The sequence below is a fragment of the Sturnus vulgaris genome, chromosome 1 (genome assembly GCF_052056855.1).
Source record: "Sturnus vulgaris isolate bStuVul1 chromosome 1, bStuVul1.hap1, whole genome shotgun sequence".
NCBI classification, from domain to species: domain Eukaryota; kingdom Metazoa; phylum Chordata; class Aves; order Passeriformes; family Sturnidae; genus Sturnus; species Sturnus vulgaris.
Window position 1 is genome coordinate 117,656,140 of NC_142243.1, and position 26,932 is coordinate 117,683,071.

The following is a 26,932-nucleotide window of genomic DNA, read 5'->3' on the forward strand; positions in this document are numbered from 1 at the left end:
AAATAGTGATTTATATTCTATAGTGTATATATAAAATATTATGTAATCTTTGTTCCACATGCATTGTTTGCAACTTTGTGGTTTTCTAGCCTCAATATGGAAAAAGGTAATTAAGCCTTAATGAAAGGAGAGTTAAGCTGCAGTTCCAGAGCAGCTCACTGGATGCACAGTAGAAGTGAAAGATTGTTTTCCTCATGACTCAGTTTCTTTTGGACTGCTGATTTACCCTTTCCCCAACTGACTGTAATCAACCTGTTATTGCTAATCCCTGACTAGGCACCCTACCAAATATAAATCTGCTAAAGACTCTTAATGATGCTCTGATTCTGCCGGAGTTTTAACAGGAATGTGGGAGAAAGGGAGTCTAAAAGCCAGTCCCTTTAAGTTCAGCATGGAGCTATGCTGAAAATTGGAGAAGAGAAAGGGAGAGGCACATGAACCATGGCTGCCTCCTGCTCTGTTGTGACTCTGGACAAGTTAGCTGGACATTTGTTTGTCCTGAATTCCTAAAGGTCCAGAACAATGTTAGTAATGCTGGCCTATCTTTGTGAAGCATTCATTGGGTGAAAAATAGTATTTAAATGCCCTTTGGAGTGAGATGATATTAAAAAAAAAAAAAACAAGCTGGGTTAGAAATAAAAGGCATGAACACTTTTTTCAGAATGTCTTTAGTTACAAGATAAGAGCAGTTAGTAGAGGCCTGATAAACATCACTTTTTGAAACACAAACTTTTGTGTTTCAGTGACATGGGAATTCTCAAGGAGTGTTGTATCTCCTCAGAGTCTTGTTTTAATTCTTAATATAATGGCCATTTAACTTGTGACAAAGGATTGAAGCTGCAGCTGCTTCTGTGATCTTGGTTTGTTCAGTTGTAGAGCCTTGAAAATCTTCTGAAATGGGAGGAATCAGCTTCTTCCTTCCTGGACCATTTTTCAGTTATACTTGCAGTTATTCCACGGAACTGAGGTGGGTCCAGAGCTCCACCTCTTAGTTTACCAGAAAAAGCACTTAAACACTTGAAATCAGGAACTTTGGGTTTTTAATAGTTCGTTGTTGTGAAATTTCTATAATTGATTTTGATTTGCTACTTTCTGAAGAAACATCTTTATAATGTTTCTCTAGCTGGTTATCAATTTTTTAATTACTTTTACCAGAGCAGTGGATAATAATTAGTTCTTGAAAGAAATTTTTTCCTAGTGAATGTATTACACTTGTAAAACAACTAGGATACATATATTGATTCTGGCTGGAAATTTAAAACGCAACCTTGAACATTTTGTGATCTTCCCAGTGGTATGTCCAAATTCCTTCTGGTGCCAAGTACTGTATTTAACCCACATTATGATTTAAATTCTTTCTGTTAAAATATATTTAATTAATTATTTAGTAATTTATATCACTGGTGTTTGCAGAGAAGGTAAAGCATTTTTTCACAGGAGCGCTATCAAATTTTGTCATACAGATATGTTTTTCTACTCACCTCTTATTTCAGTATTGTTGGACAGATTCTGGCCTACAACTTTATAAATAATAGCTTTAAGGCGTGGCTATTCTGTGCATGAAATCACATTAAATATATGTGAACCTATAAACTCTTGTTGTATGGGTAAAGATGAGCAATAATCTCATTTGTGAAAGCAGCCAGTAATAAGCAATCTGTGTCCTTGTCTTTGTAACAAAAAGTTTGTTTTAATCCTAATTAAATATACATCTTGGACATCTGTATACTTCAGTATTACATTTGAAGTTTTTGTAAGCTGTGTCTTTGCAGCTATCTCAACACTCACTGCTTATAGCACCATATTAAAAACCCTGTTAGTTTTTTGCTATGGTACTATAAGATAAAAGGCATGTCCTACACCTCTTCTGGTCACTATGATTTTAATCCAATCAATTCAATATGTGAAAGTACACCTGTAGTAAGCTGGGAAAGTATTTCTGCAAAGGCTGTGCGAGTAATCTTCTGCTTCTGTTTCTGACAGCATGTGAACATATATAACAATCTACCAGTTTCCAAACACAGATTTCTTGAATTTCTATTTTATTGAAAATCACTAGCAAAGGAAAAATGGCTTTGAATAATTTTTCTCTTTGAATAATAATTCATGCTTACTAATCACTTACCTTTAACTATGAGCAGAAGTAGTTGCTTTTGTTTAAGGAAATTTTGAAAGAGGAAATTTGAAAATTCATTTTGAGCCAGTGACACAAAAGACTGTGGTTTATAAAGACATGCAGAAAATCAGTAATCATACCACCAAAAGATCTGTAATTTAATTCTTTATTGTAAAGATTGCCTGGTGAATATTTTGCCATTTTGTGTGTGCTTGACACTAAGAGCTCTTCTGAGCTAAAAAGCTATATGCATCTGACAAAGGAATTTCCCAGGTTCCATACTCATTCCTATATGTAATTGAATTTGTGAATATCTTTCTTTTGTCTTCTTGATTCAATTTCAGATCAACTTGGTGCTGCAGTAAAGTGAAGTTCTGGTAGGCTGGTGTCTAGCCAGTGCTGTGTTGAGATTCAGTATCTATGATGGACCAGTGAGTCCCCATTAATGTAGAACCTTTCCAAAAACAGGTGATAGACTCAGTCCGAGTTCTGTAGTCACACCTTAAAATAAAAATCAGTTGACTGTATTTCAGGATGTTTCTGAAGCTACAGACTGCAAAGAAAATTCTGAGAATTAGTTTTAAAAAAAATAGTACAGCTATTAATTAGCAACTTATGTAGTATAATTACTTACCCAGATCAAATTTTGTTGCTTGGATTTTGCTATGGTATTAGTCTGAAAAGTGGCAAAAAATGTGTGGTTGCACTATTGCAAACCTGAAAGGGAAATTTTAAAAGTGACTTCACCAACAAATATGCCTTCTATGGAAGGAAAATAACCAATGGAGCTTGATTTCTACTTATCAGTAGTTCAGTCTGTGCTGTGGCATCTACTCAGTGCTGCCTCACAGTATCTGTGAAAAGTGCTGAGGAAATGTATTAATCAATAATTAGGAAACAAACATGAACACAGGAGACCCCAATAGCAAAAGTAGTAATTTATTAATATTTCATTATCTTGAAGGAAAAAAAAATGACAGATATCAGAAGGTATGAAAGTGTAGATAATCTTCTAGTGCCAGAAGCACATGCTTGCTGAGGTAACTATGTCTTCACTAGCAGATTTTCCTGTTTAGATAGGCAGCAGGGGAGATTTGCTGCTAAACAAATCTTGTGTTTACCTGGCCAAAGAGTAAAAAGAAACCAAAAACAAAAGCCAAACAAAAACCCAAACCAAAAAACCAAAGCACCCAGCAACACAAGAAACCCACTTTTACAGCTCTGCCAGGTTCTGAAAGCTGCCAATCTGTATCATGCCATGTTCCAAATACTGTGTTCACAACAGTCTGGCTCTGGAAGGAGCTGCAGGCCCTTCCTGAGCAGGATATGTTCCACTGTTAGCTACAAGCTCAGACTTAATTCTGTGCTTAGTTGAAATGCAAATTATATTAGTAAAGTTTTCAATTTGACTCTAAATAGTGTTTGAGATGCACTAATATATTAGAAGGCTGATTCTCCCTTTGATGAAAAGTAAAGTGAGCAGGGTCTTTCTTTGAAAAAAAAGTATTTTTCTATTGAAAAAGCAATACTTTTCTTGCAAGAACCTTGCTTAAAGTATTCAATGGCAATATATCACAAATACAGTCCAGCAAACAGTAAGAAGAAGCCTACCTAGGACAATATAAAATGTTTACCTCTGTCAGTGACATGTTGTATACACTACTGGTTTCTCTCAGACATATTCCATTTGAAAGTCTGATGTAGCAACTTTCTAAAGAACATTTTGTGCTGCAGAAAGTACTAATCAAGCAGTTACAAAAATCCTTTACACTTTGTCCTTTCCTGTTTACCCAATGTCCGTGTGGCTCCCTTAGCTGGCAGCTGCTCCTCCCAGCAGCAGGGTATTTAACGGGGTATTTCTGAGGCCCCAGCAGCTTGGCTGTACTACGAATGTTGGATTTTGGGGAAAATGGGCTCCCTCTGGTGAGTGGTTGAGTCGTTGTCGACTGAACTACCTTCGTGTTTTGAGCTTTCTTAGCTCAGATTTTATTTTCAAATGCTACTCTCACGGTGCTTGAGCACTTGCATGTACTGACATATAATGTGCTCCTAGCAGCTGTCAACACTTGTCGTCTTTATTTCCTGGAGTAGCAGAGGGCTTGCAATATAAATCTTGCAACTTTTCACCAGCTGGGAGGGAAGGCTAGGAGACTGCTGCAAAGAGATGCCAAGGGAAAGTTAGGTATTACAATTGTGTCAGATAATTTTTGTGTGCTTTAATTCCAACTCTGGCCTTTGTAGCTGGTTAACATTTCTTATTATTTTGTTCCTTTTATCCTGTGCTGAGTGACTTACTACCTTTACTTTTTGCAGGATGCTGGTGTGAATCAAAGAAGCATGAATATGCAGTCCTTTTGTGGCAAGTGTATATATATACACTTGTACACATGTAAATCCAGAAATTAAACTTGTCTAGTAATCCACCTTGCTTCAATTCAAACCTCTCCAGCCTATGATGGTAGAGGTCTGTTGACACTGTACATCTAGTCCTACATAAACTCTCTACAAGACTTGACTCATTTTTAAAAAACTGAAATGCCATTAAATTTGTCATTGAAGCAAGGTTTCTAAATGTAATGTTCCTGCAACTTACATCTAGAACTCAGTTAAGCAGGCATCCTATCTTAATGGAACAGGTAAACTGGAGATAGCTGGGTAGAAATTGTCTTAGATCTTGCAGGTTGTTTGCAGTAGGAGTAAGGATCTCTAGTCCTTGATCTAGCTACAGAGAAAGTTTATTGAAATTCCTGGTCTTCTTTTTTTTAAGTTTTCAGTTCTGTGTGATAACCAGTCTCTCATCCTTTCAGTAAATACTCTTCAAAGGGTGTTGTGAAGATAAAAAGGTGATGTTAAGGGGACAAAGCAGGAGGAAAGGGGACTTTCAGCCTTAGGTTTTATTCAAACAGAAATAGGCCAGGCAAGTGAAATAGGTGTGACTGCTGAACTGCAGCTAGATAATTCTGAACACACCTTAAGCCTAGGAAATAATGACTGGATCAGAAAAAACACCCACCTGCATTGTTCATCTTAGCTTTGAGGTTCGTGAAGCTTAGCTGTCTTTTTTATGTTATTACTTTTTGTGCCAGGCATGATCCAATGAGGGGCTGTTTCCTTCTCTCTCACAGATCAGTGTCTGTCAAAGGTGTATAATTACATTCGTATTAGCATTCAATATCTATTGTTCTAGGCAGAGAAATTGTAGACTTTATTGTGGTCACTAGAGAAAGCAGATGTGTGCCAGTGAAAATATTGTGAGTGTGGTAGTGTTAGAAACATGATCAGATTGACTGCTTTGGATTCAGAAGATGTACAGACATCTTTTTGTATAATCTGCAACTTTAAATTATGTTTAAATGGAACCTAATTGGGATTTTAATTAATATTAATAAACTGATAAGAAAATAATGAATATGAAAATTAAAACTCACTTTCTCCATTAAAAGTGCTCAAAGAAAACAAATATCATAAAACAAAACAGCTGCAGCTATCAAGAAATGAAACCAAACTAATTTCTGAAACCTTCCAACTGCCTGATGAGGTCTTTTTCTTTTTGTAGTTTATTAAACTAAAAAAATGTCACACATCATCTATTGTACACTTAGTCACTGAATGTGATTGCAAAGATATGATGAAATTCCAGAACATTTCCACTGGGCACATTTAAAAATTGAAACCTTAAACAATTTGGGTTTTTAATTTGCTAAACAATATCGAATTTTGTACTCCTATGTTTTGCTTGCAGAGAATTTTGGTCAGGTAAGAGAACAGGTATTTTTAAACAACATTAACATTGCTTCTAATTTCAGGGATTATTAATTTATTTTAAAGTAAATGTATCACATTGTTCATTTCGGAAAAAGGTTTTATCCATCTTTAGTGTTGTTGAAGATCTAAAACCACTCCTAATTTCTGTCTGATCTTAGCTGTTCATCACTGCTGATTCATCAGAACTGCAGATGGGAAGATGTTGACATTTGGATTTAGTCTTCATTTAATATTTTTATTAGTATTTCTAGTTTACTTCTGCTAAACAGCTAGCAGAGGATTATTTCCTTATGCTAAAATCACTGATCATCTCTTCTGTGACCATAAGTAATTGGCATGTTGGAAGTAACTGTCCAGTTCCAAGCCCAGCTACTTTCTCATTTGTATAATGAAACACTTTTATTCTGGCTAACGACAAAGAACTTCACCCTGTGAAATTACTGTAAAATACTGCTGCCTACTAAAAAAAGCAGTGTATAGATATGTATTACAAGACTGCAATAACATTTTATGCAGTGTAAAACCCACCTTCTAGAGAATATCTATGCTATTCAGTCTTCTGGACTTACTAAGGGTATTCTAGGGGCTGAGTGATGCCAGTGAAACAATTTTTTTCACTTCAGTGTAACTGGGGTCAGCTTTTTAATTCTATAGTTACATGACTTGTCCTTGACTAGTCCATCACTTTGGTATCTAGCATGTCAGAATAAATCTTACAGTAGAACAAGTTAGCAGTAGCTCCACTGACATAAATCCAGCATAAATATAGAGGTTGGGCCAAATTGCCTAGGTCAGATCAGAACCTGAACTTTTGGAGTGAGTCCAGCATTGTATAAAGCATTCCTTCCCTCTCCCCCCACCCTTTTGTTTTCTTTTATTTAATGACTTGTATATACTTATATATTAAAAGTAACAGGGCTTATGTTCTTGGAAATTCAAGTGTAAGGGAGGTTCTAACTGGGCCCAGATACTGCACTGCTTCATGGTCTACACAACTCATTCTCAAAGCAAAGGGCACTGAAACCAGAATGACATTGAAAACTCGTATAATCAAACTGTTGACATTTTATTTTACAAAGGAATATGCAACAGGTCTGTGATATTAGTCTCATTAATTTATCTTTGCATTAAAGGAGTATGTAAATTCATTAGTATAAAGGGTGATGAAACTTAGGTCTAGATTATGCTGTTAGCAATTTGAGAAAAGCGTCACTTCTATGCTTACCTCATGAAAATAATATTATATTCAAACTTTGTTTGAATATAATATTGTCTGTCTGGAAGAGGCATTACAGAAGTACCTAGCACTCGTGTCAATTAAACACGTCCCTTCCCACCGATCCCCATACATTTGGTTTCTGCCTTCAGACGGGGGCAGGGAAGGCGGTACAGGCGCGTTAGAGCCGAGCCCAAGCAGCCCCATCGGTCAGAGTTAACCCTTTCCTAGGAGACACCATGATCCAGGCTCTGTCCTGCACTTCATGTCCTCCGGGACGTGTACCATCAGAATTCACTATCAAAGTTCGATAACCTCATTGAAAAGCCATTTCCTTCAGACTAGGAAGTTTTCTGATCGTCCTTCACTGCAGGGCCACAGGCATGGTGCATGACACTATGTAGTTGGAAGAACGATGGATGGCAAGATGTATGTTTATGCATATGTATAAAGAATGTGTTTCCTAGCACCGAGGAAAAAAGGATGAGAGAAATAGGACGGTAGTCCACGGCTCTCCTTCCTCCTGTGTGTTCGCCAGACCCAGGGCTGAGCCTTCCCAAAGGGAAACACCGCAATCCCTGCACTACCCCGGGGGGAGGGGGTCGGTTGCTGCTGGGCCCGAAGCCCCCGTGTAGATAAACGCACGACATTTCCCTCTAGCCCCTTCCAGACGCCCCGCTTCAACCGGGCATCCAGGGGCTGCGGGAGAGCGGGCTGGATCCCCGAGGGGGATCCAGCGGGAACGCCGGGGGAAAGGGCCCCGGGGAGCGGGACAACAGCGGGGTCCGAGCCTGGCCCCCAGCCTGCACATCACCCGGCAGGGAGACTTCTCTCGTGTCCGAAAGGAGGGAGGCGAAAGCGCTCTTACCTCGGAATGGGAGTCGCGCACGTCCCGCTCCCCCCGCCGGACTCCCTTCAGTCCTAAAATGCGGGGACACCGGGGACACCCCCCCAAGCAGCGGCGCAGGGATACAGGGAGCTCGCTGTGCGAGGCCGTGCTGTCCCACAGCCAATTGCCTGTCCCCGAGCCCGCGGCGACGGGACGTGATTCCAGACAAGCGGCTCCGCTTCGGATGCTGAGGGCACTTGAGAGCCTCGAGCTTTCCTCAGGTCTGTGTGCATTTGCTGGAAAGCAACTTGCAGATTAAAGTGAGGCAGGCGAAGTAGTAACTTTCTAGATGCTGGGGACTATAAAATAATCAATGGTGTTCCCAAAGTTAGAGTTTCTGAAAGGGATATTTTTAATTTTTTGGGTTTTGATTTTTTTTCCATTCAATAGTGGGTCCTTCCTGACCAGGGCCTTTGCAATACACTCACTTTCCTAACGCAAAGTCCCAAACGTCCTCATTCGGGGAGATTTCTTGCACTATGCAGCGCTGTCGGGCTCGGCTGCTTTCATTTAGTGGTTTTGAATCGCTTTAAAGAGGCAAAGTGTGTTGCCTTTAAATACACGTTTAGAAAAAAAAAGGCTCTTGTCTTGGGAAACTGCTCGATTTGCAGGAAACCCTCCGGATGTTTGCTGCTTTTCATGTGGCATTTGTGGTCGGCTCTGATAACGCTGGGAGCACCACTTCCAACACCGCATTCTGTAATGGACCTGAAATAGAAACACATCTCTCGCAGGAGGATCCCCACTCCGCGCCCCCGCGCTGTGTACTGGCGGGTTTAAAAGGTCAATAAATCAGAAGGATGAACTCTCAGTGGCATTGTTAGGTTGGGAAAGTTAACGAATGACCCCAGGAGTCGTGCGACCACGAAGGTTTCAGGAGTGTCAGAAGAAGCTCCCTGTTAAATGCTGCGAGGAAGTGAAGTCTAAGCACAGAGGGCGACTGGACTCAGAAGCAGCGCAGTGCTGTGTGTTTTAAAGTTACACTTCGAAAATACCCAAATAGTCAAAACAAAAATCTAGAAAAGAAGGGAGATAATCTGTCTATGACGCCAGGGGCACTTGAAGGGTCACAAACTGCCAACATTTTCTGTACAAACCAGGGAGCTTTTACTTTCTCGGCTTGGATTCAAAACACACCTTTCTTTCTTTGATCCCAGATCAATGAGCTGTAAAAAGGTTTCAACAAATCTTCCAAACAAAGTCAACTGTAGTTGCTTAGTTTATTACCTCATATTCATTATACAGAAAAACATTTTCTTTTCTGCAGAAAGTGGCAGCCCTAAAAATTGCTGCAAGCTTTATATGCAAGCAGTCCCTCTACTCGCTGAGCTTTTTCAGTAAAAGCCCCTGCAGGACTTTTTCCCTTGGCTCACGAAAATATTTCTGCTAATTAGAGTGAAAGGGAAATTTTGGCGTTTTAACAAGATCGACTGGTTAAAAAAGGTAATACTCTCTACACTCTCTCCTACGGTTTAAACTCCTAGCTGGTTACTCTTGTCCGAGTCAGTAACGCGGCGTGAGCTGGGAGCTGCTCTGGGAGTCAATGGAAACGGACCGGCTCCCTTAGAGCGCCGCGTTGTTGCCTATTTGGGTTTTGTTTTGCTTGGAAGTCGTGTTGCTTATTCCCCCAGCTGAGTATTCTGTTGTCTACAGGGCAAAATACACACGCTTCCCTCACACATGAGTTTTCTTCAAAGACGGTTCTCCTTCTGTTTAATTCGGAATTTTCTGTGGGTACCGGCCATGCGTTGGTGCGTGACCTGTCTCGGGGCAGCTGGCCTGGGATTGAGGACTCTGAGTCCCGGCACGTCGGGTCGGGAAATGTCACAACCTCAGCCATAAAGCTAGAGCCATTAGCACAAGAACCTTACCCAGGTACGCTCTAAGGTAGTGTCCCAGAGGCGCTGGACTAAAAACGAGTGAAAAAGTACTTTATTCCTGACGAGCCTTGCTAGTTATCGCCAATTCTGCGCTGGCGTTCGCATTGCAAGCGCAATGTCCCCGTTAATTTGTTTTACAATCAATTATAAGTGCATAACACTTTTGCAAGAATGGTGTTATTATACACTATTTAGAGATTAATTTGAATACACATATATGCAAGACCACGGTTTTCACCTCCGCTGCTTTTTACAGCATGTAATATAAGGACAAAAAGCAGGGCTGCTCAAATCTCTGCCTCTATATTGGACTAGCAGGAATGTTTGAACGGAGGAAGAGAAAATTAAAACTTTTTGTTTTGTTTTAGGCAGATATCAGTCTCTTGGTAATAGTTTTGACTCCTTGCAACAAGGATAAATATTCTATACTATTATACTGGAAATATATAGCTTGTTTGTAATTCTAAAAAACAGCGGGGAGCAAAAAGCAAAATGTAGAAATTACTCAAAAATTGCCTTGACCGGTGTTAGTCCCTGGCAGCTCCTGTCCACTACTGCGATCTTCTTCATTTAAAGTATGTCTGTCAAGTGTAAAGGAGCAGGCTTTAGGTTGTGCGAAACAGGAAATTCAATGTTAGAATACGTTAATGGTTATTCTGGCTTCATTCATTTAATTTCAGCAAGAATTCTTACAATATTGGTTTATTTGATCAAACTGGCTACCCAAACAAAGGTGTCCTTAACAAAATAAACCCCTTTGATCTTCAGTTTAAAGCTGAGCGGTTTCTCAAATAAGCATTGATGCATTTAATAGCACCACATAACAATGCAAATATTAACCAAAGCGTCCGTGAAAACGCAGTATTCTGCATTAGTTTGTATGCCAAAGGAGAGCATAAATGGTGCTGCGATAAAATTCTGTTTATTCTGAAGTGATGGACATTTCTCAAACATCTGGTTGTAATTACAGCGAATTTATTTGGGCAAATCAGAGAAATCCTGATAGCATAATGCCACAAGCAATACATACTGCAAACTTCAACTTATTAATAACAACTACATACAAGGAATATTTTTTGCTTTTGACAGACACTGAACAGATTTATTAGGAAGTATGAAAAAGTGAGATAGAATATGTATCATAGTTTTTGCTCTGGGTTCAGCACCCTACTCTCGAGGAAGACGAGCTCTTTCATGGAATTACGAGGGGAAATATGCACAGGTAGCATGAAAGGGTAGGTAGCCAATGTAAGGCAGAGATGATGACATTTCTTCTCATTACCAAACTACATCCCACATCTCCCTGAAGGAGAAGCCGCTTGTACCTCTCAGGATGTTACAGGGTATCTCGGCACACCTGTAAGTAAGAGCCTTTCCCATATTTTGAATCTGCTCCGCACGAGGACGTCCTTTAGCGCACGGCCTCCGTGGGCCGTTCAGTGCTGCCCTTGCGGAGGGCAGGGCTGAAGCCGGAGCCGCTCACGAATGCGGTGCCGGTGTCCCGAGGCACGCCCGGCACGGGTCCCGCGGGGCGGGGGCGGCGCTCAGGTACCGGGAGGAGCCGCAGGGGCCGTCCCGCAGGGCAGCGCCGCGGGGGCCACGGCCACCGTCCGGCTGCGAGCCCGCCCCCGCCGCCCCATTGGCCACACCGCGGCTCAAATAGGGCCGGGCCGGGCGGCCGCTCTGGCAGCAGCGATCGGGGCCCGAGTGCCGAGTGTGTCCCGTGGGCTGGCCGGAGCTGCCGGCTTTGGCGGCGGTCGGCAGCGCGTCCTGAGCCGTCCCGATCCAAGCCGCTGCGAGATGAGCAGCCCCGATGCGGGCTACGCCAGCAGCGACGACCAGGTGCAAGGGCGGTGCTCGCTGCCCATCATGATGCCGGCCATGTGCCCGTGGGCAGAGTCGCTGAGCCCGCTGGGCGAGGCGAAGGCGAAGGGCGGCGCGGCGCCGTCGGGGCCGTCGGGCGGCCGGAGCAAGGGCGAGGCGCGGATCCGGCGTCCCATGAACGCCTTCATGGTGTGGGCGAAGGACGAGCGCAAGCGGCTGGCGCAGCAGAACCCGGACCTGCACAACGCCGAGCTCAGCAAGATGCTGGGTGAGCGCGGGCGGCCGGGCGGGCGGGCGCGGGGTCCCGGCGAACGCGGTGTCCCATGGGGCGGATCCAGGAGAGCGAGGAGCCCGGGGCAACCTCAGGGTCCGGGATGTGGGCAGCGAGCGGGGGGATCCGTGGGCTGTCGGGCCGGGGTGCCGGCGGGGCGGTCGCTTTCGAGGGCGAGCGAGGGTCGCTCACGCCCGGGCGGGGCTGGAGGTGCGGGCTGCGGGCGGGGAGGTATCGGCGCGGTCGGGAGCGGGCGCGGGTGCCGATCGGGGAGCGGGCGGTCTGACGGTGTCGGTGGGTGCAGGTAAATCGTGGAAGGCGCTGTCGCTGGCGGAGAAGCGTCCGTTCGTGGAGGAGGCGGAGCGGCTGCGGGTGCAGCACATGCAGGACCACCCCAACTACAAGTACCGGCCGCGGCGGCGGAAGCAGGTGAAGCGCCTGAAGCGGGTGGAGAGCGGCTTCCTGCAGCACGGCCTGGCGGAGGCGGCGGTGGCGGGGCCCGGGCTGGGCAGCGAGGTGGCCGGCGGCGGCAGGATGTGCGTGGAGGGCCTGGGACTGCCGTACGGCGAGCAGGGCTACGCGGCGGCGGGCGCGGGCCACTACCGGGACTGTCCGCCGCTGGGCGCGGCGTTCGACGGCTACAGCCTGCCGACGCCGGACCCGTCGCCGCTGGACGCGGCGGAGAGCGAGGCTCCCTTCTTCGCGGCGGGGCTGCAGGAGGAGTGCGCGCTGGTGCCCTACGGCTACGGCCCGCACCCGGCGGCCGCCGAGTACCCGGCAGCGGCGGCGTCCGAGAGCCCGTCGGGCGCGTCGCTGCGGCGGCACCTGCCGCCCGGGGAGGCGCTGGGCGCGGGCGGGTCGCTGCAGGGGCTGCTGGGCTGCCCGGCGCCGCTGCACGCGTACTACGGGCAGTGCCAGCCGCCGGGCCCGGGGCGCGGCCCGCCGCCGCTGCCGCCGCCGGGGGCCGTGGGGCAGCCGTCGCCGCCGCCCGAGACGGCGCCGTGCCGGGAGCAGCTGGAGCAGCTGCCGCCGGAGGAGCTGCTGGGCGACGTGGACCGCACCGAGTTCGAGCAGTACCTGCGCTTCGCCTGCAAGCCCGAGCTGGCGCTGCCCTTCGGCGGCCACGACGCGGCCGCGCTGTCGTCGCCCGAGGGAGCGGCTCCCATCTCGTCGGCCGTGTCGGACGCCAGCAGCGCCGTCTACTACTGCGGCTACCCCGACTTGTGAGGGGCTCGCTGGGGCACGGCTTGGACACTGGCAGGGAGGCGCCCGGCCCCTCTCCTATTTATCTAATTTATTTGAATCTTGAGAACTGACAGGGTATCCGTGACCTGCTCGAGGTTTAAAAGGTGATTTGTCATCTCGCTGTCCAGGTGATGTAGGTCTTCCCATCACTGTCCGACAGTGACGTGTGAAACTGTTCCTGTGGTGGAATCATGATACTAGTCTCACACGGAGAATGTATTTTCTGAGATCTTGTTAGAGATCCATATCCTTTTGTATGTTTTACAGAGTGCTGGGTTTTATATGATGGATTTGTACAGAATAATTTTGCACTTTTACAATAAAGGGAAAATAATAAAACTGGTCGCTGATAACTCCTGCAAGAGATCTTATCGTCCTTTGTAACTGATAGTTACTGCCTTTTAAACTACTTTTGCAAATGTCCCTTGCTCTAATTATTAGGTACTCTCACACCTTCTGACAACAGTCTCTCCTACTCCAATTATAGACAAAAACTTTAAGCCTTCGGTAACTGCCTACTCCAGGGTCTTGTTTTATTTTTTTTTAGTCTATTGGTGCTTTCTTATAGAGCTGACCAGTATGACTGAATTAAAAAAAAAGTGATCCATTTTATGTTTGAAGTCTATAAAATCTCTATGGCAGCGCCTGCTGAAATACATTAAGGTAATGTCCGTTTTTAATGGAACCACGGACCCATTGATGACACGAGTCGATAAGAGAATGTCTTTCGTGTCCCCTTTGCTGCGCCGGGGCGGGGGTGGCAGTGTATCAGATCTCAGCTGCGGAGAACAAGAGCTGTAAATCAGGATTTCAAGTAAGTGGAAAAATTACGACACGAGCCTCCAAAGGGGGAGGCTGGTGGGGAGCAGCCCACTGGGCACCCTGCCACGGCGGCACCTCCACCCGTACCTGTCAGAATCTTACTTTTTCTGGACTAAAGAAATCCCTCGGTCCATTCAGCGCGTCTAGAGATAGAGATATCTTCGTGCTTGAGAAATGGGCACCTGCAATTAAACGGGGGGGGGAGGGGAAGAGAACTTTTAATTTAGATGTTAGTACTGAGTCCGGCTATGGGATGGGACTGATAAATTAATCAGGTCTTTTGCTTAAATCAGGGAGGAGGTAACAGTCATCTGGGTATCTGGGTCGTTTACTTCCTAAGATAAAGCTGTGGAGCTGAGCACTGGGAAGGAGGGGGCAGGGGCCAAAGTGGCAGACTTGCCCACTGATTAACCTGTCTTCCACGAGGACGGGAAATTAAATTGGGTCCGTCTTCAAATTGCAATTAAAGAGACTTGTGTTTGTACCCGTGAAAGATAAAATAGATGCAAACTGCCTCAATCAATGGGATTGGAGAGTGTCCTTGTTGGCAAAAATCGACTTAGTAATTGTGCACTATTAGTGAGTCTTGAATCTAAAGGCATTCAGACCCTTAATATTTTGTAAAATACTCTACTCTCTAGTTTCTTAATCTTCCCATTTTACTTTTCAAACATTCTTCAATTCTAAGAAATATACCTAAAATATCCATCCTGTCACTCTCTTCACTCCTTTCCCAACAGTATGTGAGAAAAATGATGTAATTCTGAAATAGATGATACTTTAGAATAAGGACATAATATGTTCTCTTGATACTTTAATGTGGAAAAAAATTTACACGCTTAAAACATAGATACATATACTCAGGAAACAAATGTGAATGAGAGATGGTTTCTTGTTTGGTTGAGTTTTCCTTTTATTATGATATTTAAACCTACAGGATTTAAATAATTTTGTCCTTTTTGCACATGCTCACAGCTTTCTGTGGGGAAAATAATTTTGGCTGGTTTGGGAAATAAATCATCAATAAGTATTTCATAATTTTAGTCACTATTTCTTTTCATTTTTCCTTTAGATGCAGATTTTGCTCCTCTCTTCTGTCCTTCACCCCAATTTGTCAGACAGCTGAAGGCTGAAGCAAACTTGAAACTGTAAGTGGCTCATAATGAAGGCTGAAAACATTCTGCTTTTGGTTTCTGGTTTCTTTTTTATTTTCTTTTTATTTTTTTTTTTTAATAATAATATGGGAAGGGAAATACAGCAAATTTAATCAAATACACCGGTTTTGGTAAGAGTATTGGCCCGCACAACACTCCAGCACCACAAGTGTGCGCCGAACTGCATATGGTGAAGATGTGGCAGATCTTCCAGCAACCCTTTTCACAGAGCTTTTGCAGACTCAAATCTAAGAAATGTTATTTTCCTGTATGTAGCCAGATGTGTAGCTCTCTTTTTTTTAGCCCTTCCCTATGAGAAGAACGGTCTGAAACTTGTTTAAAATGTCTGAAACCTGGCAGATTTATGCACTGCCAATATGCATGAAGCAAAATATTTTGAGTCTCCGTCCAAGCCCTATTTTCCTCAAAGTATCTTGACTTTCTGACTCTAAATGACAGACACTCAAATCTGCTCTGTAGCCCTTTTGAAAGTGTTAAACCTCCCTCATCCCCCTTGAATGCCTATGACTATAGGCACATTAAAAGAACCCCAAACTTACCCTTACCTTAACCTTACCCAAACTCTTTCTCCAGTTAAAGAACGGCATCACGGGGGCAACGCCTTCCAGCCGCTTCCTGCAGTAATGACGAGTGCTCTCTGAAGTCCACGGAGATCACTTATGCCCCAAAGCCCAAGAGGTATTCAGCTCTTTGTATTTTGTTTGGTTTTAGGGTTTTTCTGCCTCTCTCTCATTAATTCGCAATAAATCCCTAGTAACGTTTCAATTTTTCTTGACATAGTCAAGTCCTTTACGTTGGTGTCACATTGCAGCTGGAAGAGTTTGGTTTGTTGTTCTTTTTTCTGAGTGGATTGGTTTGTGAGGTTTTTTTTTTGTTTGTTTGTTTTTTGGTTTTTTTTGTGGTTGGTTTTGTTTGTTTGTTTGGTTGGTTTTTTGGTGGTGTTTGGTTGATGTTTGGTTTGATTGGTTGGGGGTTCTTTGGTGGTTATGTTCTGATGGTCTTTGTGTGTGTGTGTGTGTGTGTGTGTTTTCTCTGTCTTGCTGAAGCATATGGATAAAAAAGTAGAAATGTGGAAAAATGAGATTTCGGGCCAAGGTACTGAATTAAAGTCAGCTCAAGGTTCATCATACAGGGCAGGTGGCTGGAAAACCCGGAGGTCAAAATAACAACACCCTTGCTAATGCAGAGGAACTGGAAATGTCAAGAAGCACTGGTTCTGTGCTCTGAAAAAAACGAAACAAACAAACAACTTCCACATTAACACAGCAGATTTCTGCCCGTTTCTGTAGCTGTGTGCTTTTCCAGCTACGAAGATGGTAATCGCTAGAAGACATTAGCAACAGTGCTGGTGACGAATTTCTCCTTGTACACAAATGTAGTTTACTTATGTGGCAACTCTATTATGTTGTAGTAAATTCTCTCCCATTCGCCCCTGAGAAGGACAGAAACCTCTGACAAGTGCTAGCATGCCAGCACGGGATCAGGAGCCAATACCCCGGGCACAGCTGGCGTGGGCAGCAGGGACAGGCCATTCGCAGCCTTGTGACAAGTGACACTGGTGTGCAGCAGGTGGCTGACTGCATTTATCGCTGTACCACCGAGGGGCGAGTGCGACTGACAGAACTGTGAAGCCCAGTAATTACACACCCACACTTGCTTAGTGTTAAACAGTCAAGTAATGTGTTGACTAATTAAATGCCTGCGAGATCAGAGTTCGGTCCCCCTCTTCAGATTTCTGTCCACAAAACCAGGAATTTCTTTCACCTTCTCTGTGTTTGGACAGAGGCTCTTAAATACGGCAGCTGTCTGTGTGTCTAAGAGAGTGTGCTGATCACCCAAGGCTTCTTGCAGGCTGTTATATTTTAGTATTTTTAAGTGTATGATTTTAACTTGAATTATTTACTCAGAAGGTCTGTCACGTAAAGAGACTTCACCGAAGATATGAATCTTGTCCCAGATCAAATGCTAAATAATTCCCCTTGTTCCTGATGATATCTGAGTAACTTCCCTCTTCTTCGGGTACTGCAAAACCTATCCTAGGTTTTGTCTGTTGCGCTGGGAAAAAACCCTCAAAGTCCCCACCTTCTAAAGAAAAAAAAATTGCACTTTCTACACTGTAAAATGACAGGTTATGAACGCATTTACAGAGAAAGGGGTAGGTTATTTGTTTCCCTTCCCTGCTTCGAGTGTTGCAAAGCCACCAGGACGTCGCTGCTGTTAACACTAACCCATAATCTGTTCCTGTTCTGAATTACAGAGTCCCACAGGTACTTGTGGGCGTCCCGAAGACTGAAGATAGGGTGGTATTACATGCTTGTATTTATTTCTGGAACTCATTTCAAAGCTTTATTTATTTATTTGTTTGTTTGTTTGTTTTCTTTCTTAATGTGTGCTGCTGAATCTGTATTTTTACTGCTCGGGTCACTCGTATTCAGGGGAGCTGCTGATGGTGATGGAGAGCTGCTTTAGGGGACAAGCCCGATGAACTCATGCCGACAAGTTGTTACGTGGTATGACTGAATGAACTGCGCGATGCAATCCTTGTCCCTGCGTGATTCTGCTCGCCGGCCGGTGCTTTGACCCGGTCAGCTGTGAATTGCCCCCTTTCGTGCCTACTGAAGAAAACCTACGGCCAACTAGGCAGGTCAGGTGTCTCCTGCCCCAATATTCGGCACTCATCGAATATTGATGAGTCCCCAGTTGCCAGGCTAACCGGGCTGGTACGGGAGGCTCAGCCCGCGGGTGGAGCATCCATCCGGTCTCCCTGAGCCCCCGCCCGGCAGCTCTGGGCTGGGAAAGTCCGCGGCGGCCCCTCTGTAGAGCTGCCAAACAGCCAGAACAGCCAGTGCAGTGAGAAGCATAGAGGGTGAAACAAGGGGAGGGGGTCACCGTGCAGGCGGCCAGGAAGGGCAGCAGAGCGGCTCCAGGCTTAAAGACAGCCCGCTAAAAGCAATGCAGACCTGTAAGACAGGCCAGTCGCCCCTGTCCTTGAGGATGTCAACATTTTCTCAAAACAGCTACTCCAAGTTAACTAGCTGCCTGGTTTTTATCCTAGTGAAATTTAAAATGCATATCCAAGGAACACAAGTGATCCACTTTCTTCTTTCATATAGTGTGTATGTGTTAAAAAACAGAGCAGAGAAGCTATTCTGTGTTGGGATAGGACACAGGAAAATAGTTTTAAACTAAAAGAGGATCCTTCTAGACCCGCTTGAAGGAAGCAGAGCTATAAAGAGGATGGTAAAACACTGGAACTGGTTGCCCAGAGAGGTTGTGGACACCCCATCCTTGGAAGTGTTCAAGGCTAGGTTGGATGGGGCTTTGAGCAAACTGGTCTAGTGGAAGGTGCTCCTGCTCATGGGAGGGGGCCGGAATTAGATGATTTTCAAAGTCCCTTCCAACCCAAACTAGTCTGTGGTTACTTCCTGCAGTTTAAAAGGGCTTAAATGTAAACATATTCGGCTGACTTCTGTCTGAAAATAATTATTTCAAATTTGATCTGACAACATTACCATTACCAATGGAGTGTTTCCCAACTAGGTATTCCGCCCCCCGAACCTTTCCCAGCCTGCAGGCATTCGCTTTTCTGGGTTCCAGACCTATGGGAAAGATGAAGGACTCTACCTAACTCGTGTTAGTGTGGCTCTTTGTAAAGAACTAACACTGAATTTTATACTCTCGACTTCAAGCAAAACATGAACACAGAGGTACCAGGAAATACGATCACTTAAATAATTCCTGTGTCCGTCGCTGGAGAGAAGACGGGGGTTCCCCGACGGCAGGAATCTGTCGAGGGTGCTCCTGCTCCCGCTCCCCACCCGGGATTTACAGCAGTGGCTGGAGGGAGCTCTGCCCGGCCTCCCCACATACCTGGCGGAGATAGTGGAGGGGGAAACAAAGGGCGTTAATGACCAGCAAACTTAATGAGGGCAGATTTATTCAGTTTTTGTTGTTGTTGTTGTTTGGTTGGTTGTTGGGGTTTTTTTGTTGTTGTTGTTGTTTTTATCGCCTGTAACTTCATGCCTTTTCTATTCAGATAAGATGTGATCTCATGTATGAAGGCACAGATGTGTCTTTCAGCTTGTCCATTATACTGGAGCACAAGAAAATACGCCAAGAAACACATCCCAGGTTGTGCCAAGGTTTGCAAGTCGCTCGGCTGCTCGTTTATGGGCAAAGTTTCCCTGCATTCAACCTGTATGAAATATGGCACTGATAACACATCTACCCAGGTATGCGCTGAAAAATAGGGTTGTTTGTCCTATCGAAAACACCATCGAATATTAGAAAACTGAAATGGGAAGAATTATTACACTTTATAAGGACGTCTCATTTATCAAGATCGCTCTCAATGCGATGGCAGTAGGATAGTTGTAAAGATAATTAAAACTGCCTCGAACCCATCACCTGTTTTTAGGAAAAACAAACAATATTGTCTTTACACGTTTTCTATATATTCCGATAAAACGAGGGTGGGCTTAATTTTGAATACATCGTGACTTAATTAAACCAACTTGCCAAGGAGGCAAAGCACAGAGGAGCTGACGTCAAGAGGATCCTGCGGGGCAGTGACAAAGACAGACAGACGGGAAAAAATCTGTCTCTGTTCGCAGAACTGCCTCGCCATAGCTGAAAGCGCGGATGCAACGAAGCAATCCCGCGCCGCTCCCTCGGAGCAATTGGTTACGGGAGGAGGGGGCAGAGCAGGAGCAGCCGGGGCGGCACGGAGAGAGTGAGTAGCTGAAGTGGCACAGAGATGACTTGTCTTATTGTTCCTAAGATACATCCCACATCTACCTGAAGGAGAAGCCGCTTGTGCCTCTCAGGGTGTTACAGGGTATCTCGGCACACCTGTAAGTATTCTGAGCCTTTCCCATATTTTGACTCTGCTCCGCTCGAGGATGTCCTTTAGCGCACGGCCTCGGTGGGCCGGTCAGTGCTACCCTTGCGGAGGGCAGGGCTGAAGCCGGAGCCGCTCACGAATGCGGTGCCGGTGTCCCGAGGCACGCCCGGCACGGGTCCCGCGGGGCGGGGGCGGCGCTCAGGTACCGGGAGGAGCCGCAGGGGCCGTCCCGCAGGGCAGCGCCGCGGGGGCCACGGCCACCGTCCGGCTGCGAGCCCGCCCCCGCCGCCCCATTGGCCACACCGCGGCTCAAATAGAGCCGGGCCGGGCGGCCGCTCTGGCAGCAGCGATCGGGGCCCGAGTGCCGAGTGTGTCCCGTGGGCTGGCCAGAGCTGCCGGCTTTGGCGGCGGTCGGCAGCGCGTCCTGAGCCGTCCCGATCCAAGCCGCTGCGAGATGAGCAGCCCCGATGCGGGCTACGCCAGCAGCGACGACCAGGTGCAAGGGCGGTGCTCGCTGCCCATCATGATGCCGGCCATGTGCCCGTGGGCAGAGTCGCTGAGCCCGCTGGGCGAGGCGAAGGCGAAGGGCGGCGCGGCGCCGTCGGGACCGTCGGGCGGCCGGAGCAAGGGCGAGGCGCGGATCCGGCGTCCCATGAACGCCTTCATGGTGTGGGCGAAGGACGAGCGCAAGCGGCTGGCGCAGCAGAACCCGGACCTGCACAACGCCGAGCTCAGCAAGATGCTGGGTGAGCGCGGGCGGCCGGGTGGGCGGGCGCGGGGTCCCGGCGAACGCGGTGTCCCGTGGGGCGGATCCAGGAGAGCGAGGAGCCCGGGGCAACCTCAGGGTCCGGGGTGTGGGCGGCGAGCGGGGGGATCCGTGGACTGTCGGGCCGGGGTGCCGGCGGGGCGGTCGCTTCCGAGGGCGAGCGAGGGTCGCTCACGCTCGGGCGGGGCTGGAGGTGCGGGCTGCGGGCGGGGAGGTGTCGGCGCGGTCGGGAGCGGGCGCGGGTGCCGATCGGGGAGCGGGCGGTCTGACGGTGTCGGTGGGTGCAGGTAAATCGTGGAAGGCGCTGTCGCTGGCGGAGAAGCGTCCGTTCGTGGAGGAGGCGGAGCGGCTGCGGGTGCAGCACATGCAGGACCACCCCAACTACAAGTACCGGCCGCGGCGGCGGAAGCAGGTGAAGCGCCTGAAGCGGGTGGAGAGCGGCTTCCTGCAGCACGGCCTGGCGGAGGCGGCGGCGGGGCCCGGGCTGGGCAGCGAGGTGGCCGGCGGCGGCAGGATGTGCGTGGAGGGCCTGGGACTGCCGTACGGCGAGCAGGGCTACGCGGCGGCGGGCGCGGGCCACTACCGGGACTGTCCGCCGCTGGGCGCGGCGTTCGACGGCTACAGCCTGCCGACGCCGGACCCGTCGCCGCTGGACGCGGCGGAGAGCGAGGCTCCCTTCTTCGCGGCGGGGCTGCAGGAGGAGTGCGCGCTGGTGCCCTACGGCTACGGCCCGCACCCGGCGGCCGCCGAGTACCCGGCAGCGGCGGCGTCCGAGAGCCCGTCGGGCGCGTCGCTGCGGCGGCACCTGCCGCCCGGGGAGGCGCTGGGCGCGGGCGGGTCGCTGCAGGGGCTGCTGGGCTGCCCGGCGCCGCTGCACGCGTACTACGGGCAGTGCCAGCCGCCGGGCCCGGGGCGCGGCCCGCCGCCGCTGCCGCCGCCGGGGGCCGTGGGGCAGCCGTCGCCGCCGCCCGAGACGGCGCCGTGCCGGGAGCAGCTGGAGCAGCTGCCGCCGGAGGAGCTGCTGGGCGACGTGGACCGCACCGAGTTCGAGCAGTACCTGCGCTTCGCCTGCAAGCCCGAGCTGGCGCTGCCCTTCGGCGGCCACGACGCGGCCGCGCTGTCGTCGCCCGAGGGAGCGGCTCCCATCTCGTCGGCCGTGTCGGACGCCAGCAGCGCCGTCTACTACTGCGGCTACCCCGACTTGTGAGGGGCTCGCTGGGGCACGGCTTGGACACTGGCAGGGAGGCGCCCGGCCCCTCTCCTATTTATGTAATTTATTTGAATCTCCTTGGGACAGTTGCACAAACTTTGTCTGGGTGGACATAAGCTACTATCCCGATTGTCCTGCAGGCTAGTAGCCTTGTTCGGACTTTTTTTTTCTGCTGGTTTTAATGGATTGTTTACATCTTTTTTTCCCCTTTCGTTCATGCGCGCAGTTATTGATATTTTTTGCAAAATCAGCAGTCTTACTTGTTCGCCCAGAACGTGTTTCTAGTTGTGTTTTTAACTATCTCTTTTTATTTTTTTTTTGTATTTCCGGAAAATAAATGAATGTACATCTGTTTCTGTCATTCTTCTTGGCCACGTGGCCCTTGAGTGAGACTAATCTTAGGTTAAATGTGTCCTGCCCTAAGGCGATGCTTTCGGAAGGCAGATACCATGTGATCCTTTCACCATGATAATGGCTCTAAAACGGCCTCCAGGACCAAAGAGGTTTTTTTCTCAGGTGTGGCTGTATTCTTATCACAAAGCTTAATGGCCAGATTTCTGCTGCTTCTCTGCCTCTTAGAGTGTGGAGCATGTGATTGTGCTTGTGTGGGTTTTATAGATTTTTTTTCCCTTCTTATTTGAGTGCTAACTGAATTTGAGTTAATGCATAAGGAAAAAACCTCCAGTCTGCAACAAAGGAAGCTAGGTAAATTTGAGATACTAGTTTTAAAGTGTGCCTGGAAATACACTGTTTTGGAAAGCTGTAGATGAGAAGGTGACTTTGCTGTACATAGTGATTTTTTGTTTGAACCAAAGGATTCACAGACAGGATTGAAGCTGTATTTAGAAATTATATTTCTGCCACCTACCTTCAAGTCTCTTCATGCCATTTAGTGCCATGGGGTTCATGCTCAGCTTATACCAGTGAGGAGAAAAAACAGTGCAGCCCAAGTTCTCATCTCGGCTACTGTCGAGTATCAATTGACCATTAAAATGTTTTTTTATAGCGTGTTCACCTGCATGTTCACCTGTGCTCTGACATTTCTGCCACTGCAAGGGTACAACTGCATCGTCAGTCTTCTGATGTTTGGAAGATGCCGGCTGGAGTCAACTTACAATAATTGTAGTGAACATTTTCAGATATTTTAATTTGCAAGTGACAGTTCAAGAGTGATAGGCAATAATAAATATTTTTGGGTAAGTGTACTTCATCTTACTTAGTTTACTACCCTACATAGTTAGACTACTAAGTTGTGGGTGGAGAAATCCTGCAAAAATTCAATTTGTGCATTATATGCTTACGAATTGCACAAATTTTTATAAAAATTGTATGACAGTGACCATTTTTTAAATCCCTAATGGACACAGAGCTAGCTGTATTTTCAAACAAAACTAGTCAAAACATGGGATCAGATCATGTTTTACTTATTAATTCAGAAAAATGTAATTTTATTTAGGCCTCAAGAAATCCTGATCGTGTCCACTGCTTCCAGTGATGTTTTTTTAACAACATGTCAGTGAAATACGGGGAAAATCACTTGAAATCGCACTGCCTTCAGTGTGATAACATCTCCCTCCACCCCCCTTCCCCCCTCCCTGCTGCAACTTGATAATGAGAGAAGTGTGAAAGTCAGCATCTGATATTAAGGAGGTTGGGTGCAGGGTAGGAAATAAGGCTGCATATATGTCACTGTTTTAAAAGCATAGTCACTTGAATGTAATATTTTTGAAATATTTGACCTGTTATAGGCTAAGAGAGGCTTAACAATGGTGAAAACTAGTTGAACGATTAGATTGTTCCAGTTGTCTCCTAGATGACCAGCCCTGCTGGTTACCATCATGGTAATCATATTCCTACAGTTATGGGCTGCTAAAACTGTAGCAGGGGCTCTTTGTTGCAGAAATGTTCTAAAAAAACCCCTCGGGATGATAGCAAAATCAAATTAGGCACTTTGAATAGATGTTTAGGTATATTGAAATAATATTTTGTTTTATTGCTTTTTTAATATATTAATTCACTACATACATCCTAAGACTTTTTTATAGTACAGTAGTATGGCTTCAGTACCTGGCTGAATTCTGTTATAAAATAAAATAAAAAAAATCCTCCAGTAAAAAAAAATTAGGAAACGAAGTGTACTTTAGTTCCAAAGTTAGGTTATACAAATTCCAGGATTAAGGCTACCAGTGCAGCTCTAACTACCCTCTACTGAGTATCATTATAATATCAATATTAATTCTGATACACACATTTTCTATGGAACTCCAATACAGTTAATCCCTTTCTTAAACAGAAGTCATACATGAAGTTTGAAACCAAAATGCTCCCTAATTATAGCACTTAGGGCACTTTTTCCTTTCCAATGTCTAATACTCGTCATATTCTCTTTGCCTTGCAGTTGACCATCTAATACTGATTTTTACCTAGAACTTTGTCGATTATCTGCATGAAATGAAGCAGCAAATGAGGAATCCTTCACCAAATAACAATATCTAATTCTCTTTCACTATGTGAGCCTATGTGTATTTTAATCTGCTGCAAGGTGAAGGAATGAATACTGTCAGTGTGTTTTTGAGATAATAGTGTAGGACAACAAAATGATGCTGCGGATGTGGAATAATTGGTTTGATTCTCATTCTGGGAATGAGATCTGTTACTTTGCCTCTGTATTTTCTGTACCTTTCCCTTTTGTTGTAGTCTCCTCTTGCACTCTACCTGGTTTACTCCTTGTATTACTCACATAAGCCTGGTTTGTCTATTCTTTCTATTCTCAAAATACCAAGCTTTTCCCCTTTGTCTGACATCTACCTGTATCCTCTCCCTTCCCTTGGTGGCTAGCCTTTTTTTTTAGCCCCTATTTTTTTCGTATTCTTAGTTTCCCACTCTCTTTTTCCTTATCTCTCTTCCTCAGTGTCTCCTGATTATTTCAGTCCCAACCGTGTTCTCTTTTCTACCTCCTTGCAACCTCCTATGAGGTAGCTTCATCTCTATAAGCTGTTTCTCCTGCCTTCCCATTTCACATTTTGTGGCTCAGTTCTCCTCATAGTTTTTAGAGTTTCTAGCTTCTTAAAGTTTCAATTGTAGACCTTGGGCACCTTTCCATGGAGGACAATGATAATCACACCTCTGATACTTGAGGGAATGCTAAATATTAAAATTGCTGCAAATAGGTCCCAAAATTGATTCAATATGACTGAAAAAACATATTTTCTCTTCCCCTATTATCAGGAATATCTGACCAGCTTTAGCTGGAACTCTCATATTCTGCTGGAGTCAGCTGACTGGGATGAAAAATTTGTGGTCCAAATGTGTTCCTAAAGCTGTGGAAAGCTGACTTCATGTTCTTTAAATGGAAAGTCTGAGATGACTTTAGCTGCAGGCACCTGTATCACTTTCAAAATTATAAAGTATAGTTCTCAAATGCATTTGAGCACTAACTTAGGGATGGGAAAATCATTTAACTGATGTATTGGTTCAAGCATAAACCAAGCATTTTTCAATTCAAGCATGAAACAAGTATTTCCAGAAAATCCTACATAAGGATGTTCAAATTTCTCCTGTATTCTAAGGCCACGCTGAGCACTTTCTCAGTTGTGTGAAAAGTGGTTGGCAGCTTCCCTGGTATGAAGTGGGTACCAGGCTGGTTTGTGTGGCTGCCTGGCTCCCTGGAGCAGCTGGGGCTTGTCTGTGCAGCCGCTGGTCTGAGCCTGGTGTGGGAGTGTGAGTGGTGCAAGCTGAAGTGTTCCCTGCTCTGAGTCCCTGTTGTTCTCCTGGAGCTGCTGCATGAGGAGTTTATGGGCTGATAAATGGTGTACGTGTTATCTCTGCTGGTTCTTGGCTACCCCAATCCACTCCGGTTGTCAGAGCAGTTTCTGGAACTCTTAAAGGGACTGTTTTCTTCTGTCATGGTAAATCGAGAGTCATCATATATCCAAAGCTACCAGTCTGGTAGGCTGGAAATCAGGGTGTGGAGGCTTTTAGGTATTTTAAACATATATACAAAAATATTTTTATTCAGTTCCTTAGAGCCGTTCTGCAAATGCCACATTCCAAATTAATATGGTGGAAGCAATAATGTTCCCTTTGCAGGTATTATTAAAATGATTGGTTTGTTAAAATTCTTAGTTTTTCTTAAATGAATGTGGACTTAGAAGAAGAATATATTAAGTATTTTAGCAACCATTACATTCATGGCTGCATATGCAATGATTACTACATTAATGCAAATTGATACATAGATTTTAAATTTTGTGTTATAGATTGCAGTATAAAATGGAGAAGACTAGGATAGTCAGTGGAACATAAAAGTTTAACCATGGCAGCACAGTCTTAATGTCTAGCACTTCTTGTCAAGCAAATTACAAATAAACATTTTGTCTTACTCCAATGATTTAAAAAATGTATTTAATTAAATGGGCACGTGGTCGTGTGATTTCTCATGGGGTGTCTAAATGTCCAGGTCAATATGTTGTATAGTTTGAGATTAATTGTAGTTCTAAGGTGTCTCTCTTAGATTTAATTCAAGCATGAATATACCGTATGTATCACTACAAATTGAAATTGCCATGACTCTTACAATATATTAATGATGTAAATTTTGAATTTTGAGGTAAAGAAACGGAAACACCCAAACATCATGGTATATGTCACCTGACATGGTTAAAAGTCAAACACTACTCATAATGTCATGAGTCCTTTGGTAAAAATTATCTCAAAACAAAGAATGTAAGGAGAAAAATACAGAACATATTAAAGCAAATCTAGAAATGCCCTTTGAGATATCAGTAAATATCTGAGACTTGATGCAGTCTCCAGAAATTGCATAATTAAATAGATTGCAAATTTGTTTCCAGCTCTTTCCAGACTCCTTCAAAACCCTTGTTTTAGGAATGTTTTTCACCTACAGTGGA

The 26,932-nt window shown here is 45.7% G+C and overlaps 2 protein-coding genes and 2 long non-coding RNA genes across 5 annotated transcripts; 3 read left to right on the plus strand and 1 right to left on the minus strand.

Moving 5' to 3' along the window:
* Nucleotides 1-2,266: 2,266 nt before the first annotated feature.
* LOC106856359 (uncharacterized) lies at nt 2,267-8,508 on the minus strand. 2 transcript variants are annotated; one of them, XR_015807357.1, is made up of 5 exons: nt 7,966-8,508; nt 5,130-5,249; nt 3,751-4,270; nt 2,751-2,982; nt 2,267-2,669 (listed from the first exon to the last, which is right to left on the minus strand). It is a non-coding gene; the product is annotated as an uncharacterized LOC106856359 (long non-coding RNA). The 2 variants fall into 2 exon arrangements; XR_015807356.1 differs by having other exon boundaries at nt 2,751-4,270.
* An 898-nt stretch (nt 8,509-9,406) lies between these two features.
* LOC148225447 (uncharacterized) lies at nt 9,407-15,846 on the plus strand. The gene is made up of 3 exons (XR_015804271.1): nt 9,407-9,429; nt 15,101-15,176; nt 15,777-15,846. It is a non-coding gene; the product is annotated as an uncharacterized LOC148225447 (long non-coding RNA).
* Nucleotides 11,580-13,849, plus strand: LOC148225448 (transcription factor SOX-17-like). Its single transcript, XM_088166263.1, has 2 exons — nt 11,580-11,958; nt 12,266-13,849. The coding sequence occupies exons 1-2, from the start codon at nt 11,667-11,669 to the stop codon at nt 13,186-13,188; spliced, it is 1,215 nt and encodes a 404-aa protein (XP_088022389.1). The 5' UTR covers nt 11,580-11,666; the 3' UTR covers nt 13,189-13,849.
* Nucleotides 15,847-20,500: 4,654 nt separating the features above from the next.
* Nucleotides 20,501-23,029, plus strand: LOC106856338 (SRY-box transcription factor 17). Its single transcript, XM_014881608.2, has 2 exons — nt 20,501-20,792; nt 21,100-23,029. The coding sequence occupies exons 1-2, from the start codon at nt 20,501-20,503 to the stop codon at nt 22,017-22,019; spliced, it is 1,212 nt and encodes a 403-aa protein (XP_014737094.2). The 3' UTR covers nt 22,020-23,029.
* The last annotated feature ends 3,903 nt before the right edge of the window (nt 23,030-26,932 follow it).

Excerpts from the sequence above, each read along its gene's own strand:
- LOC148225448 (XM_088166263.1), top strand. The coding sequence starts at position 11,667 with ATGAGCAGCCCCGATGCGGGCTACGCCAGCAGCGACGACCAGGTGCAA. Across the intron at positions 11,959-12,265 it reads CGAGCTCAGCAAGATGCTGG|GTAAATCGTGGAAGGCGCTG; the intron begins GTGAGCGCGGGC and ends CGGTGGGTGCAG.
- LOC106856338 (XM_014881608.2), top strand. The coding sequence starts at position 20,501 with ATGAGCAGCCCCGATGCGGGCTACGCCAGCAGCGACGACCAGGTGCAA. Across the intron at positions 20,793-21,099 it reads CGAGCTCAGCAAGATGCTGG|GTAAATCGTGGAAGGCGCTG; the intron begins GTGAGCGCGGGC and ends CGGTGGGTGCAG.